At 47.2% G+C, this 17,998-nt stretch overlaps 1 protein-coding gene across 6 annotated transcripts in view; it reads right to left on the bottom strand.

The window, feature by feature from the left end:
• Positions 1–17,998, bottom strand: part of FAM227B (family with sequence similarity 227 member B) — a 3,234,040-nt gene that overhangs the window by 2,454,992 nt on the left and 761,050 nt on the right. For all 6 annotated transcript variants that reach the window (XM_078684781.1, XM_078684784.1, XM_078684786.1 and 3 more), the window contains one exon: positions 6,313–6,417. In XM_078684781.1, the coding sequence (XP_078540907.1) occupies positions 6,313–6,417 (105 nt within the window). The remainder of the gene's footprint in view (positions 1–6,312; positions 6,418–17,998) is intronic.

Raw genomic sequence — 17,998 nt, 5'->3', positions numbered from 1 at the left:
CTCTCCGGCTGGAGGGTGAACTCGACCAGGAGATCCAGGGCAGTTGGTGCAGGTGCTGTGTTCCTCCCTCCACTTGTATGGTTGGCTTGCTTCTTCCTCTCCACCAGCCTTGCCTTAGCAGACTTCCTCAGATCATACAATCTTTTTTTTATGTCCTCAATGGAGCGCTGGGTGACTCCAATGGCATTTATTTTTACTTGAATTGCAAGCCAAATCGACCTTTTCTGTGACTCAGGCACGTGCAGTGACTGTTTGCCAAATAATTTGTCGTGGTCCTTGCTCACATCCTCAATAAGGACCTCCAGCTCCCTCTCACTGAATTTGTGCTTCCTTTTTCTTTTACCTGCCTCCTTCTCCCTCTCCTGCTTGTCCATTTTGCTCAGTTTTGTTTGCAAAATTCAGTTGAGTTGCTCCTGGCTTCTCTGCTCTGCTCCCTGCCTCACAATCAGCTCCAGGTTCAGTGCAGCTGCATGGGTGTGGCCACTTCCTGTTTGGGAGGTAATGAGGATGCACAGGATTGGCTGATTCGACAATTACCGATTTTTTTTAATTAACAAATCGGTATTAAGGATTCAGTGATAACAATCCGGTAATGGGGAATCGGTATTTATTTTTACCGATTCAATCCGAATCGCTATTTTTTTAGCAATTATTACCAATTCGGTAATTTTTACCAATTAATTACGTACATCTGGAACACCAAATTCTTAATAACAAATCAAGGACTCTGTATTTCAGGATTACCTACATCTTGCCCTTAGTATTCAAAACGTTTTAATTTTTTTTAACCATTACATTTGTTGTATTCTCATATTTAAAACACGTTAGCAACAGGATAGCAAGCATCACTATTTAAGTAATTTCACCACTTTTTTTGCAACATATTATAACTAATGGAACTGTGACCGAATCTCTTTTCTTTTCTTCTCCCCTGTTCCTCCAAAAAGTTATAGGTACTTATTGGCCAATGACTTACCTTAACATGGTGAGCGAATGAGACACTCACCCACGCTGTGACATTACTCAGCCTTAACATTCCTAGGTCCTGAAGAGAGCCCCCTGACCCATCAGGGCAGTTAAATGGGGCTGAAACATGTTGACCACTCAGATATACTCAAGAGTGCGTTAGACCAGTAACTTGTCTACTTATGCACCGCACTGTTTTTACCTCTCCACATACCAAACTGAATAAAAAGCTGCAGTTCAGGCATTGTGGACATTTTAAACTCACCTCACTTGAGCACCTCTTCTTTTTATCCCTAATCACTACTGCTATAACCAGCAGGTCTTCCTCCGGGTGGAGGATAGCATATCACAAACAAACCCAATGATGATGCTGTCACGTTTCTAACCAGGTGGAAAATCAAGATATACTGCCAAAAGGACTAAGTACGTGAATGATGGTTTTTTAAGAGATGGTATGAAAACCTGACCCTGGTTACACAGGTAGAAGTGATCCATTCCCCATTGATAAGAGATTACTACAAGGAAGCCGAATGGATCGCAGCTTCTTCTTACTCCCCCTCTTGATTTGATACTATAATAGTTATGACCACCCCATCCAAGATTGTCAGCAGTGATCACTGCAGTGCATTAGGCAGGGTTACCAGTAGCAATCCTCTCTACATGGGTAATACATAAAAGCCACAGCTGCATCCCGTGGCACCAAGGTAACAATTGTGGTAAGAAATCTGTCCAACTCAAATAATAATATTAAATACATTTTGAAAATTCTAATTCTCCAAGCAACAGCTTATGAGTTCTGAAAATACACACATTTACATCTTGAATATATGCTTTTTTATGTTGGCATACAAATAATAATTCAACCAAGCAAAAACTTCTTTTGTGGTAGGCTAGGCTGCACACAGGAGATCTATTCACACGGATCTGGAGAGATACTGGTAGTTCACAAGCTACTTACTGGAGACATCTGAGGCATGGTTCAAGTGGTTTATATTTACATTTTCTGACTACTCCCTTGCACTCAAGGCACCTTAGGAGAGTCAGCACCTACTACGTACAACCTTCCCTTTATAGAAAAGCTTTTACAGATCTCTTGTGGGAAATCAAGGAGAGACGAATCAGCAAGTCTCTGCTGCACATGGTTTTTGGCCAGTGCGCAACCATTTACAGAAAGCGGACTTAATTCACACATCCAAGACCCATTAGGAGCCCAAGCAGGTTGCAAAAGATTACGTTCAATAGGAGCAAAGAGGCTATAGACAATAGGTCTAGGTTTTTTCAGTGACTATTTATATACGTATGTATGTCCACAAATAACCTATCTAGGTGCTAACCTCACTTTTATGTGCTGCACAATGAAAACTCCCTCGTCCCTAAACTTCACTTCTAGAAATGCCACTGGGAGGCCTTAAAGGGTGTATTTGTATGTCCCTGTGGGACCTATCTGACTAAAAGAAAAAAAAGATATTGAAAAAAGATAGTAGTGGGATATTGCCGAGAGGGCTGTCTGACCACTCCCCTGTGGCGGTCAGGGTTGAACTGTCTAAGAAACGACAGCCGTTCCGGTGGAGGATGTCCTCGTGGCACCTGCAGCAGCCTGATTATATCCAACATTTACGGAGTGCGATTGCCCATTACTGGCAGGAAAACCTAGTGGGTGACATAGACGCAATTGTAGCCTGGGAGGCCATGAAGCCCACCATACGGGGAGTGGACATTGCGTGGTGCGCGGCGGCCCGTCGACGACGCAGTGAGGCGGTTACTGAAGCAGCCACGCTGGTGGAAACCCTAGAACTGCGATGCCGGGGAGGGGGAGATGAGATCGGGGTGCGGTTGCTCCTGCAGGCACAACAGTCTTATGCGTCTGTGTTACTGGATGAGGCTAAGCAAGCGTGGCTGGCTACGCGGAGCAGAGTCTATCAGTGGGGGGATAAGTCCTGCACAATGCTCCACAGGCTATGTCAACGTACGTTCCAACCGATCACGTTGCCGGGCCTCACAGCTGAGGACGGAGTGGCGATTACTGACCCGACGGAACTGGCGATGAGTTTTGCTAGCTACTTCACGGCGCAATATGCTCCGCGGGATTGTCTATCGGCAGATGAGGTCGCTAAATTTATTGATGACTTACCTCCGAGGGCGGTCTCGGATGAGACCAGGACGTTATTAGACCTTCCCCTCACGGCGGAAGAATTAGGAGACGCATTGGGACAGCTCAACACGGGTAAGGCGCCAGGGCCGAGTGGTTTTCCGAGTGAATTCTATAGGAAATTTCAGCTCCAATTGGGTGCCCATTACCGCAGTGCACTAGAGGTGGCAAGAACACAGGGCAGACTACCATCTGACTGGCGCCATGCCGAGGTTGTGGTATTTCAGAAGCCGGGCAGACCCCCTGACAGACATGACTCCTATCGCCCAATCTCCCTGCTCAACATCGAAGCTAAAATACTGGCGAAGGCGTTGGCGAACCGCCTGCTCCCGTATGTGACGGACCTGGTCCATCCGGACCAGGCAGGATTCATGCCGTGCAGGGCGACGCGGCACAACATTCGACGGGCACAGGCAGCAGTTGCTGCCATGGGGGCCAAGGGGGAGCGTGCGGCTCTGCTATTGGCGGATATTGATAGAGCTTTTGACTCGGTTAGTTGGGCGTACCTATTTGCACTCCTGCCTCGTCTCAATTTGGGCCCGGTGTTTCTTTCCTACGTTAAGTTACTCTATACCGATATCTCTGCGTCGGTGTGTGTCTCAGGGGCGGTCTCGGGAAGGTTTCCGATTGGTAGGGGGACCCGACAGGGGTGTCCCCTCTCCCCGTACCTATTTGCCCTGGCTATGGAGCCTCTGGCCGCTTGGGTGCGCATAGACGCGCAGATGCGGGGCTTTGAGTGGAGTGAGGGCCCCACAGATAGAATTGCATTATATGCAGACGACGTTCTCTTCTTTCTTACCGATCTCCGCAGGTCAGGGCCCCGAGTTTTGGAAATTATGCGCATTTTCGGGGAGGTATCGGGCCTATGTTTGAACCCGCGTAAGTCCACTTTGTGGGTGCTGGGTGGCGGGATGGTGGCGGACCCCTGGGCATCAGCGCTGCAGGTGGCGACTGGGGGTTTGAAATACCTAGGAGTGTTTCTCTCAGAATCCGTGGATATTGCCTGGGAGCGCAACATAGTGCCTGTGTGGAAGAGAGGGTCCAGGCGGACGTGAAAACATGGTCCCGGATGCCCCTGACTATTTTCGGGAGGTCAGCGATTTTTAAAATGGTAGCACTCCCGCGCCCGTTGTATCAGTTGCAGAGTTACCCGCACCTAATTGCCCCCCAGTGGTTTCGGCAGGTCAACTCTGTTTTGGGTCGCTTCCTGTGGGCCGGGGGTGCCGCCAGGGTGGCGCTGCGGACATGCTTCCTGTCCACGTACTGTGGTGGTCTGGCCACGTCGGACCGGTTATCCTATTATCAGGCCTCCCAGCTATTGGTACTTAATGAATGGTGGTATGGTGACAGGGGAGACCCGGCATATGCTCTGGAGCGCTCACTGATGGGCGACAACACTCTCCACACGATCCTGTACTCGGCTAGGCTACGACGGACATTGCCATGTGTCACGCGCGTTGTGTTTGTTGTATGGCGACAGGCGCTGCGCCGAATGGGCTGGTGGGGTAGACTGACGGCGGAGACTCCGTTGTGGAGGAATGGGCGGCTTCCCGCACTGGCCACGCTGGAGGGGTTTGACGGCTGGGACGCCATTGGGATCTCGTCCTTGGGACAGGTGCTGACTGGGGTCACCCTCAAATCATTCCAGGAACTCAGCACGGAATGCCACATGCCCAAGACCCAGTTCTTTCGGTACCTACAGTTCCGCCATGCACTAGCCCCCAGCATCGCAGGCATGGAGTTACTCCCCGAATTTAGCCCATTTGAAGCTAAAGTCTTCATGGGAGACCTTGGAGATAAGAAGGTGTCCCGAATCTATCAAACACTGGTCACACACTGCTCCGCCACTCTGCTTCCCCTCAAGGCAGCCTGGGAAAAGGATGTGGGTCCCCTGGATGAGGATGATTGGAGGGAGGCCCTGGAGTCCCCACGAGGGGCTGCCATTGCAATACGACTTAGACTGATCCAATTTAAGTACTTACACAGGGCCTATTACACCAGGGAGCGGTTATGGAAGGCGGGACTGATTGGGTCTCCGGAGTGTCTGCGCTGTGGGGCTGCAACAGGTACGCTGCTGCATACGGTGTGGTCGTGTACTGGGCTGGTCAGATTCTGGAGGGGCGTGTGGAGTTGTTTATCTGAAGTATTGGGATGGGATCTACCCCGTACCCCTCGATTAGGCTTGCTCCATGTTTTGGAGGGTATAGGTGGCAACATTTACAAACGTCACTTGTTGTTGCTGGGGCTTGTTGTTGCCAAGAGGGTCCTGGCCCGCGCATGGAAGGGAGAGCGAGCCCCCCCCCCCTGTGTGCATGGAAGGCTGGGCTGGACTACTGCATGGGACTGGAGCGACCTGTATTTGAGGCCAGAGGTTGCCCCCGTAAACATTTTAAGATATGGAAGCGATGGGCGGAGTATAGAGGGTTGATATTGGACCCCCCCGCTGAACTAGAGGAGGAACTACGGGTAGAGGACGCTTAATGGGCCTAAGAAGTGCGTCATACCTAGCACACTACGACCAAGCACTGACTGTTTTCTATACTCACGTGCATGGGGTTAGGGAGGGATAAGGGGTGGGTAGAAGGGCGGTTGGGAGGCTGGGGTTGGTGGGTGGAGGAGGGAAGGAGGGGGGGTTTTCAGGTGTTCCTCTGCTTTATCGATTTGACTTTGTACTCGTGTTAAAATGTGACATGATGCTTGGTGGCGATCTCCTGACTGTGGAGAGCCATGTCTTTACTATTGCTGTACCTCTCAATAAAACTTGTTGTGAAAAAAAAAAAAAGATAGTAGTATTCATCTTATAGCTTTTCAGGAAAACTCACAAGCAACTCAATCACAAACCAGGAATTATGCACCAAAAACAAGTTTACAATTAAATTAGAAGTGCAAAAGTCCAGTAATTAGATGGAGTAGAAGGTTGGTTGAATTGAAACAAGAGGCCTTCCAGACAGTTTGTTAGTTTTCTATTCATAATGAACATGAGAAATGACTTAAAGGATTTCCTTCTCACTGACAGCGCTTCTGACATACTGAAATGATAGCATTAAGTGCTTAAACCTCATAATTACATATCAGATTAGTGAATTCATTTGAGTTGCATTGTTTGGCCCAGCAAGAGCTGCATTAAATATTTGCAAAGTATAGGTCAATAGCATTCAGGGCATCAATTGAGCATAAAATCTGAAAATATTACACACTGTAAAATGCTGAGCTTCTAATACACGGATTAAAACCTGGGGACCTTCCAAGCCTTCTGGTAGCTGTGTAAGCTTATTTTTCTTGAAACCAGGAAATACACAATCCTGAAATATAAATAAATAAATAAAACGTCACGGTTAACATTAATTGAATATGTAAATCATGCATGCAACTATAACATGTGCAATGCATGTTGCAATACGGTAAGTATCTAAAATGTGGAGCTTTATTATTAACATCAAATAATGAAGTATATTTTTAGGATAAGTTTGTGAATAGGAAGGCATTAACAAAGGTATTTATTGAACATTATAAAAATACTTTTCAACACAGAAAAAAAAACTAGTACCTAAGATACAGGAATCCCAAACAGAAACTACTACATTAGATTAAATTATGCAATTGAGAATTGACAAAGCAAATTTAATGGACTTCATTTGAAGGACTGCAATATTAATTTAAATTGGATTGTATGCCGGGTAAGTATAATGTGCGAGGTAGACTTTTGTTGAACATGTGGGTTTTTTAGTTTGAGTATAGTCAGCATTGGCTGTCTGCCAAATTATTTTTTTTGTTACACTTCTAAATATTCAATGAGGCGGTTAAAAGTATTATTTTTCTCTCATCATCATGGGGCTACTTGTTAGGTATATTAATCTCCATCTTAGGAAGTGCTTACATTCCAAGGTATGAGCTGCATTGTTTTAGGGGCAGCATCAGATGCTATCAGAAACCTTCTTGAACACAAGGCATCCCCACTCAAATCAACACACTCCCTGTGATGAGTTACTATGAATCAAATGTTAATAAGTATATATATGCACTTCAATATTTGCCGGGTGTCTCTCCTCAAGAAAAAACGTATTTCTGGTGTAAAAATAGAAAACAAATGATTGTGTTCAGTTCCTAAATAAGACCTGTCAATCATTAACGCCTTAACCGCAGGAGTTTTTCCACCGCGGTGCGGACGTTCTGAAGAGTGAGTGGGGCTCCGTCGGCACGCAAGGGGTTAAAGTGTGTTTACATATTTATTTATAACATACCTCAAGTAACTGTTTTATGTGGTTTTTTCCCCCTGAATGCGGCTTATGTTGCTTTTAACGGGAAAGGCCATCTTCCCAATATGATTTCACTGACCCATGGCATGCTTCCCTGACTACGGTCTTGTATCAATGAATGACTGTAATTGTCTTTTTTTTTTTTAAAGTTGTTTTTATTGAGATTTTGTGACATATGAAGAACAATTTCAACAGCAAACAGTCAATTATACCATGTGCAATATCAGTTACATATACTTGATTTCCATTACAGACATACTATCAAGTATCATTATCCACAGCTGTCCTAACAAGTCTGCGCCCGTGCAGCTAGCTTGAGTAACGCAGAGGGATGTAGCAAAATAACGAGACATTTGCCGTGAGAAAATGTACAGCGGGAGATGGGCAGGAAACATCAAAACTATGCACATATGTTTTCAGAGCAGCTCCATATTGTATTCAAGTTAAGGTAATGAGTAGTGCCCTTAATTTCCTGCCATCGGGGAGAGGCCAAGTCGCATCATCCCCTGGAGCGAGGGAGCCACTAATCAGGTAAGAATGCAATCCTTCGCCCTTGAGGACAAGAGCGGTTTGGGGGGGTAGCTGACCGCAGGGATGTTTCCCCCCGGGGCAGTTTGGGAAGGGCGGGGCAGCCCCTGTGTCTCCATTTTGTATCAGATTGGGCTACATATTTGTAGTCCAATGGTAGCCCAAACATATAAGACTAGCGGGCGGTCACTCCCAGCCACCATTTTAGATTTTGTGACCTGGTGGCTGGGAACTCATTGTAACTAGGAAGATTTTTTCCGGTGCTTTGTGAGTCTAGGGAATATTAGTACGTTAGTCTACAGGAATAAAGATTTGGTCTCACCATTGCCATGGAGGATTATCAGGTCATGGAGGCACTGAGGCTCCTGGGCGAAGCCGGGCACCTTAACTTGGTGATCCCGAAGGCCGCGGGGGGCCGCGCGCCCGACTTGGAAGGCGTCAGCGAGAGTAGCCGTTACAGTCACGGCGTGCTCCTCGCAGAAACGGCAAAAGACATTGGCGGTGAGTGAACGGGGTTGCATTTATGCAAGACGGTGGGGAGCGGTGACAAATTGAAACACAACAGAGGCACTGCTCCACGTAACCAGGGATCAAAAAATCAGCCCGGAGCCTGTAGACGGCAGGCCGGCTACCAGGGCCACTAAAAAGGAGTCTTCTGCTCCTGAGAGTGAGAGGTCAGGCAGCGGAGGGCGGGGCATATAAAACAGGCCCCAGCAAGTTGATGTTGCTGGGACACTCAGGGTCCTGTCCTCAGCCAGGAAAGCAGGAGGGGTGGGGGGGGGCAGGTGTTGACATGAGGGAGGGAGAAGTGCGGGGGGAGGATTGGTAGGCCTGCTTGACGAAGAGGTTGAGGCCTGCTATATGGAAAGGGAAGGAAGGAGGTGAGGCCAGGAGGGGATTATTGATTTATTGATGAGGATGATATGGGTGCAGGGGCAGTGGGTTAGGCAGGTCCGAGGAGTAGTAGGTAAAGGAGGGCCATGTGGTGCGAGGGAGTGTGGGCCAACAGGGTCAAGGGGGAAGGGAGAAGGATGATTTTCAGGGGGAGCTAAAGTCTGCTTGGGGCAGTCAGGCGTGGAAGGGTCTGGATATCTTCTCATCATGGAATGATGAGGTGAGGGGCCTGGAAAGGGTGGGGCAGTTGGAAGCTTATTTAACAAAAGGGGGTTCACTGCAGCATGAGGTGAGGGCCACAGGACAGGGTAGGGAGTATGATGGGGGTCCAGGGAGGAAAGACCCCATGGGGAGGGGACACTAGTGGGAGCAGGACCCGGTTTGGTACAGGGACCTGCGTCTGCAATTGTCGCTGCCATGTTAGAGTGGAGTGGGGATGAGGAGGGTGGGGACGAAGGTTGGGAAGGGGCAATGGACTTCGGGGGGGAAGGTGGATTGTCAGAGGTACTGCCTAGTCAGGGTAAGAAAAGGAGGGTGGGCCAGGCAACAGGTTGGCAGGGCACCAGCACATCAGACCAGACATTTTTGTTGCAGGGAGAGGAGCAGCACAGCACTGCGTACTCTGCATGGCTGTGGGCTGCTCAGTGGTGCTGAGGAGAAGCGGGGGTGGAGCCCAGAACAGCGCGCCCATTAACGGCGGGGAGCCCATCGCCGCCAGCAGAAGAAGGCCCAGAACGACCTCGCTGGCCCCAACACCTGGTGGTTCCCAGTGGACTGCTGGGGCAGCAATGAATGTTATCAATTGGGCATGGGTGCCAGTGGAGTACTGGCGTGTACAGTCAGCTCCACCTCAGGCAGGGGTGGAGATGCCGGTAGGTCCCATAGGTCAGATTCAAATTAGGAGTGGCCCCAGGTTTTGGGGCAAGAGGAGCTAGATTATGATGAAGAAAGCTTTGAAGAAGGTGAATTGCGAGAGGAAGAGGATTCGTGGGGCAAGGACAAGCTAATGTGATAAAATAGTATGTTTCAGGCACCAGCAGAGAAGCCGCAGAAGGCGTCGGGCCTGGTATGAGGGTCATGAGACATCGGAAAGTACAGGGCCACTGGCGAGGTGTACTGCAACTATACAGGCACCCTCCTTGGAGCCAGGTAAGGCAGAGAGGGTAAAGGTGAAGCTTTTAATGGTGTCAGTGGGGATAGGGGGTGAGGAGGGTTTAGAAGAAGGTGGGAGTGTTTGAGAAAAGGGAAGTATGTCATGGACATTGGGGTAGGACCATGGGAAGCAGGAGACACAAAAGGGACGAAAATTGAGAGTGGTACCAATTCAGAGAAGGGGACTGAGGACGGTGAAAAGAAAGGAGACAGGAAAGATGGCCCGAAGAGCAAGGAACTGGAAATTAAGAAACTCTCTTATATGGGGGTGATGAAACCCCTGGGGGCTCATTTAATGCTGCAAACGAAAGACCGCATCTGGAAGGGGGAATATGTAGAAATGCTTACGCTGCTGCATAGGGAGGTGAGGTCCAAAGAGGGATCCAAAGCCTGAAGAATATGATTTGGCCAAGCGGACGAGGGTCCCATTGACAATAGAAAACTGGACAGCAGCGTTTTTGCTATATGCAAGGGTATATTGCGGAAGATACCCAGAGCACTGCTTTGTGTTAATTAAATACATGGATGTCATTAGGAAGGCACATATCAAGGGAGGAGGATATGCATGGGCTCAATATGACAAGGAAATTGGAGCACGCCTGGCATCGGACCCTGAAGCAAAATGGGGGGAGCTGGACATGGATTTGTGGCAGCATACGATGGGAACAGCCAAAGGTGGTAAGAAGATATTTATGGCCAGTGGTTTGCCTATTGTCTATTGGCTCTTTCAAGGGAGACCCGCCCAGGGAGAGGTGGGGGCTGCAGGGAAGACTCAGTCAGGAGGGGGGGGGCGTGCTGGGATTTTAACAAAGGCTTGTGCACACAGGAGTCAACTGCTTCGGGCGGGAGTGGATACTAACAGGGAGGTAAGCAATGGCACCAGACAGGGGGCAATTCAGGGGGGCACCATCAGCAGTTTACAGGTGCACAGGGAGATAAGTGGCCCCAAGGGACTAGACCTAAAGGCTCGTACTCTGGTTAAACTCGAGAGAGTGGAGGCGGGGCCACAGGGCTATGAGGATCAAGGGGCAGCACACATTTTTAGAGACGGGTTCAGATGGGGGTTCTTTGGGGTACAGGGGTCCAAGACACAGAAGATGGGCAGAGAATCTAAAATCAGCTACGGAACATAAACAGATAGTAAAAGAAAAACTAAACAAAGAGGTGAAAGAGGAGAGGATGGCAGGGCCTTTCGATGACTGGCCCACATAGAACCTAATCCTCCCCTAGTAGGTCCAAAAAAGGAAATGGGTTAATTCAGACTGATACAGCACTTGTTCTAGCCAGAAGGGACTTCAGTCAATGATTTTATTGATGAGGAGGCAGCCACGGTATCCTATCGGTTGACGTGGCCATGTCACTAGTAGTGACGCCGGGCTCAACTGCACCAATGGCAAAATGTGACATAAAAACGGCTTTTCGGTTGCTTCCAGTCCATCCAGATGACTGGGATCTTCTGGGTATCCATTTTGAAGGAAAATGTCACGTGGACAAAGCACTGCTGATGGGATGCTCTATCTCATGTGCATTGTTTGATTGCTTCAGGATGTTTCTACAATGGCTATTTTCACCGCGCACAGGGCACCAACTGGTAACACACTATCTAAATGACTTTTTCTTTGTGGGTTCTCCGGGCTCTGGGGAATGCCAGGCAGCTTTGGACAATTTCCATAAACTTATGGAGGTACTTGGGGGGCCACTGGCGTTGGAAAATATGATGGGCCCAAGCATGGCATTGTCTTTTCTGGGTATTGAGATCAACTCCAGGGCACTGTAGGCACGCTTGCCAGAGGACAAAAAAGAAAATGTTGTTCTTGTTGAGGGGCATGTTAGCAAAGGACAAAGTGAGGGTCAAGGACATACAGATATTATTGGGCCATGTCAACTTTGCATGCAGAGTAGGGAGGGCAGGGAGGACATTCTGTAGGAGACTGTGGCGAGCGTTGTCTGGGCAACATCCACCTCACCATCATGTTCAACTTTCAGCCGGGGTGGAGGACTTGAGGATGTGGACTGTAATTCTACAGTCATTTTATGGCGTTCCGCTGACAAGAGAAGAGGACATGACATGGGAAGTACAATTATTTTCTGATGCAACAGGCAGCGTGGGCTTTGGCTTGTTCTGGCAAGGGAGGTGGTACGCAGAACAATGGCCATCACATTGGAAGGAGCGCAGCAGAAGCATAGCTTTCTTGGAATGTTTCCACCTAGTGGTAGCAATAACACTCTGAGGGGAGGAATTAGCTCGAATGAAAGTTCTCTTTAGGGTGGACAACATGGCAGTAGTCGAAATCATGAATCGCCAGGGACGAGCATGTTTTGAAATTTCAAAAAATATTTGGGTTGGGCTGCTTGAGACACAATATCGCTTTTCAGGGCTTTACACATGCCTGGTGTGAACAATGACAAAGCTGATGCGTTGTCTGGTTTACAGTGGGGGATATTCTGTGGACCGGCCAAGGACAGCGACAGGACACCAACGCCAATGCCGGCCCATTTGTGGTACATAGGTAACATAGGATACTACAATTGATGGTAGATTCATTGTCAGAATCGAACTGGGTGGCATACAGTTTAGCAAGTAAAGAGTTTCTGTGGTCAGGTGCTCAGTGGCGCGCCGAGGTTTGACAGAGGTCAGAAGATGTCATCCAGTTTATATTGGATCTCATTGACCAAGGCGTGTCAAGGGTCACAATCACCAGGAAGCTAGCAGATATTGTTTTCCTGGGTAAGCTGCTATGGGGCTACCCTCCGGCAACAGGCGAACTGGGAACTAGACTTTTAGAGGGTTGGGCCACAGAGACGTTACTGCCAGAGGTATGGAGGGATGAGCTAGAGACATGCTTGTTCTCATCATTGATGGTGTGGATGTTCTTCAGGGCGTTCCTCAAAAGAACAGGCTGCAAATATGGTTGACCTGGTCCAAAACGACCCGAAGGGGTTAGGAACATGGGTCAGGTTACAAGCAGCGGACACCCCTTCTACATGCCCGCTCAGGTGGGCATCTCAATGGTTCAGTTTGGGGGAGAGTCTGGAGGGCCGGTATTCAAATACGCAAATTGGAGCAGAGTAACGGATTACTAGCTGCGGGCAGTGTTGTGAAAAGCTTTGCACCTAATTGGGGTGGATGGGGCAGGTTTTGGTATGTACTCTTCTCGCATCGGGCAGGAAAAGAGGTGAGCAACAGGGGCTGGGCACAGGAGGATATCATGCATTTGGGCTGCTGGTCTTTCGATTGTTTTAGGAGCTATGTGAGAAAGGGAGAAGGGGTGGAGCGTGCGTCAGGTTTCAATGTATGTAACTCATGTTATCTTTTCTCGTTTCAGGTTCAGTGCCCAACCCCCAGGCAGAAGAATTGACCATTTGGGACGTGGGGCACTCCTTCGTGAAATGGACGTGACAGAGTTCCTTTGGTTGAAACTTGGTTTTTAACGAACGCATGTTTAAAGTTGTGTGGAGGGGCAAAGGGGGCATGTGCTGGAGGGATCTAATTCCCTGTCTTAATAAATAGTTGTTGGGCGGTAGATGCCCCGATTTTTTGTTGTTACACCATGGCGACAATGACCTTTATAAAGAAAAGGGTGTGGTTTTGATGAGGTCTATGAAAAAGAACTTGGCTTTGATTACGGAGCAGTGGGCAGGTTGTTTTGTTTTGTGGACTGAGTTTGTGCCTCGCAGGGTTTGGCATAGAGCCCTCAATCCGGGTGCTATTGAGAGGGCTAGGCGGAAAGTGAATATAGAAACGGCACGTTTTTGCACGAGTTTGGGTATTGGAAGGATTAATCACTTGGAGATATGTATCAATACAGTGGAATTTTTCAAGGATGATAATGTGCACCTCTCTAGGATGGGCAACGGCCTATACCGTTTGGAAATCAGGGGAGTGTTGGCCAGGTCTTTGAAGGTGCAGAAACACTCTGTGGAGGACACATTGACTAGTTCAGGCAAGGGGGCAGAAAATGGGTAGTGTTCTCTCCCCCTTTTCTGGGTGGCGGGGGGTTTTAAAGTTTGCCAGGGTAGGCAGAAGTTTTTTGGTTACAGGCAAAAGTTGGGATCATGGACAGGAAAAGCATGGCAGGTAATTTAAAGTTCAGTTGTAGAAGTTTGGTGATTTACTCTTTTAGAGAGTCAGGCATAGGATATTGGTTAATAAAAGTATATAATTTTACTGCAATACATTTTAATGTTGTTTATATGGTAATGTCAGGGTGGGGGTATGTTGAGGGGATCATAGATTATATCAGGTATCGGATGTATAGCTAGGTTTTAGTTTTGTAAGGCAGTTGCTAGATATGTTCATTGTAATGTGCACCTGCTTCAATAAAGCAGCCTTTTTCACACATCAAAATGGTCTCCCCCCCCAGGTGGTTTTGGAGGGGCGGGGCTGCTCCAGTGTTTCCATTTTGTATTAGATTGGGCTACATATCTGTAGCCCAATGGTAGCCCAAACATATAAGGCTAGGGGGTGGGCGCTACCAGCCACTATTTTAGGTTTGGTGACCTGGTGGCTGGGAGCGCATTGTAACTGGGAAGATTTTTTCCCCACCCATCCATCCCTATTTTTTCCTTTGTTTTGGCTTCCCCAGCAGTAGTTCTGGGCAATAGGTGCCGGCTACTTGGTTGGTACAGATCCGCAAGGGGTAGTTTGTATTCTCGCTTGGAACAGGTGAAGTGTGGGGTTCTTAAAGTTTGTCAGGGTTGGCAGAAGTTTTTTTGTTACTGTTAAAAGCTGGGATCTTGGACAGGGAAAGGGTAGGCAGGATATTTAAAGTTCAGTTGTAGAAGGTTGGTGAGTTACTGTTTTAGATAGGCAGGCAAAGGATGTTGGTTAATAAAAGTGTATAATTTTACTGCAATCAATTGTAATGTTGTTTATATGGTAATGTGAGGGTAGGGGCATGTTGAGGGGATCGTAGGGGCAGGGGTCAGGAGTCAGGTATCGGATGCATAGCAAAGTTTTAGTTTTGTAAGGCAGATGCCCGGTATGTTCATTGTGATGTGCACCTGTTTCAATAAATCAGCCTTTTTCACATACCAAAATGGTTGCGTGTCTGGTCTGCCCCCCCTTCCTCCCAAAGGTGGCAACTCTGCATGAGTGGACTTTTGGGTCCGACATTAAATCAGGTCGTGCAACCAGTCCTTAAATTTAGGGGCCTTTTCTCTTCCCCATCTAAAGGCCACTCTATGCTTTGCCAATAACAGTCCGAGGGAGAACAATTTTCTCACCGATGCCTCCACATCCTCGGTATGTCCCAGTGGTGAGAGCCAGGCCAGAGCCTGTCATTTGTATCATGGCATTAGATATCTGTTTACAGTAACTATTTATAATTTTGCAATCCCAGGCCAGGTGGAGGAAGTCACCTATCACATCTATCGGTTGGTCGCAAACCATATCTGTGCAGCCAAACAGGAGTATAATATAAAAGAATTTTAAATAAATGGTGCGTAGTCGACTACTGGCAGTGATCTGACCCATTTGTTGGGAAGAATATTGCCATTGCTTATCAGTAAGTGGTATTCACAGCTCTGTCTCCCACCCTCATCAGGATCTCCCCATTATTTCGGCCTGTTCTAGCTGTGAATTGTGATATAGCATTGAGACAACATGTGTGGGGCTTGTGGTATGTACTAATATATCGAGAGTCATTAGTATAGGAGGTTCCTGGGAGAAATCGGGTGTAATTTCCGTAACATTATGGCTCAACCTGATATATAAAAATGTTATCCAATGAAAAAGTGTTATGATCCAAAAAGGTGCCTTCTTTATATATATCTTGCCACATGTAGTCACCCCCACTTTTCGGAGCATAGTCCGGCAAGCAGCTTTGTGTTTTATGGCGAGTTGTGGAAGATAGGACAATGGAAGGAGTGGGGAGTATAGAAGAGGTTTTTGTAGCCGGTAGGCAAATTCTTGACAAGCGGAAGAAGTTCACGCCACTGTGAAGGATAGTTCATTTTTCTGATGCGACCGTGCACCCAGGAAAGCAGTTGTGGGTACCAGGGCCATATATCTTTTTTGAATAGCCAGATGGGGCATAGAGAGAGGGGGTGGGGGCAGAACCAATATGCAGCTAAATGGTCTTGAGCACATAAGAAATATAGTTTCATATCTGGAGCCTCAAACCACCCCTGGCAAATGGCTGCGTAAGTATATCCCAGCGTATATGAGGCTGTTTCCCACCCCACGCCACTTGCATAAGCTGTGTGTTTAAATTTGTGAAAAAGTGCAGACCCAGTGTGAAAAGGACATTAAGGAAGAGATAAAGATGTTTTGGTAATATGATCATCTTCATTAGAGAAATACGACCCACCAGCGAGAGGGGCATGGTCAGACATTATGCAATATAGTCTGTGATTGTGTCCAACACCCTACCATATTAAGCCCAGATTAGTTACCAACAGATGTTTAGTAGGGTATCGGGATGCATGGTCCCGATGGTGCTGTTGGAGTTTAGCCGCAAGCGGCTCCACAGCAAGTGCAAAGAGGAAGGGTGATGGGGCCGCCCCTGTATGGTGCCGCATGAAATAGTAAAGTAGGGAGAACAGACCCCATTGATATGTGCCCTTGCCTTTGGTTGGCATTATAATAAAGCAATCCAAGAGACGAAGGGGTGGGGAGCCCATCCGTCACAACACGCTGAAAAGGTAATCCCACTCCATAGAATCAAATGCTTTGGTTGTAGTGTAGTTCCTATATTCCCAATAGACTCTGCGCATTGGAATATTATATCCTATAGATGTGACGTAGGACTTATGTCTACTCGGTCGCTATTGAATATATTAAACTTAATTGTGAGCGCCAGCTAGCTCAGAGGTCACTAGAAAATTTCTCGAATTCACAGGAAGGGATTCGTTTCTGACAACGGCATAAACATGACAACTTTGTTTCCCCAAGATAAAACGTATCTTCAGAGTCATGGAAACAGTCGATAGATATTTTACTCAGTCATTCATGCATGCTTCGTTTCACCAGAGGTGCAGAGAAATAGAGATAGGGGCGTTTTCAATAAAAGTATTTATTGAACAGTCTTCTTTCTCACGCAGAAGAAATTAACTGCTACAATCGTAAGACTGGCTGTAAAGTATAATGCTTACAGCAGGAAGAGTATTATAAAATAATACTGTAAAAGCATGGTATGGTTTCTAAGCCATAAAATACATACATAAATAAATAAAGACTAAAATTACTCAACTGGTGCTTCTAAAATACGCCTACCCCGATGTAACTAACCTAAGTCTAGTACGAGGGAAGAAGTAAGTGTGGTGTAGCAGAAGTTTAGTATTCTTTTGCCAAGAATCTATCCAAGATTTCTCTTAGGGTCTAATCAGCTCCGTACCTTGGTTTAGAATGAAGGAGGTCTGGTCTGGTCTGGATTTCTCGGCAAGAGGAAAGACAGCGTCTCTCTCAGTGCGTCTGCTGGAGGGTCGGCTTCCTTCGGCACTTGCTGTATCGAGATGCATCAGGCAAGTTGATAGTAGAACTGCTCCAAACCACCGCGTGTTTGCTATGGCAAGTGTGGGCATATTTTGATTGATTGATTGAAATCCTTTATTCGGCATTACAACAACACCATAAAAGTACAGATTAAAAAATTCATAATAACATTTCATTAATAGATAAGATAAAATGGTGAGTACTATTTACAACATCATAAGGCTACTCCCCACCCCTGAGTACGCACAGTTTCATCTGTCAACGAGAGATCTTAGTCTAAAAGCACATCTTAAAAAATTAGTGACACAAAATAAAATTAGGGGCTCTCTGGCTTCTTTTAAAAAAACAAGAGCATGTCTTGCCGATCTTAACTTAGCCTTCTTAAATAAATGTATTAAAAAATGGCGCCTAGGTATCCGATAAAAGGGGCATAAAAGCACAAAGTGAAGGGTGTCCTGCGGAGATCTATGATCGCAGCCGCAGGGCCCCTTTGCCTCAACTGTATGCGTAAAGCCGTCTGGTTTAGCTAGGAGGTGATGGAGCAAATTAAACCTAAACCGCGTGAGCAAGAACCTATCTTGTGAGTTATAGATTAGGGAAAGATAAGGTTCCATGGCC

This window comes from Lissotriton helveticus, chromosome 3_2, assembly GCF_964261635.1.
Source record: "Lissotriton helveticus chromosome 3_2, aLisHel1.1, whole genome shotgun sequence".
NCBI classification, from domain to species: Eukaryota; Metazoa; Chordata; class Amphibia; order Caudata; family Salamandridae; genus Lissotriton; species Lissotriton helveticus.
Note: the sequence above shows the minus strand (reverse complement) of the source record. Positions and strands in the feature narration are given on the sequence as shown.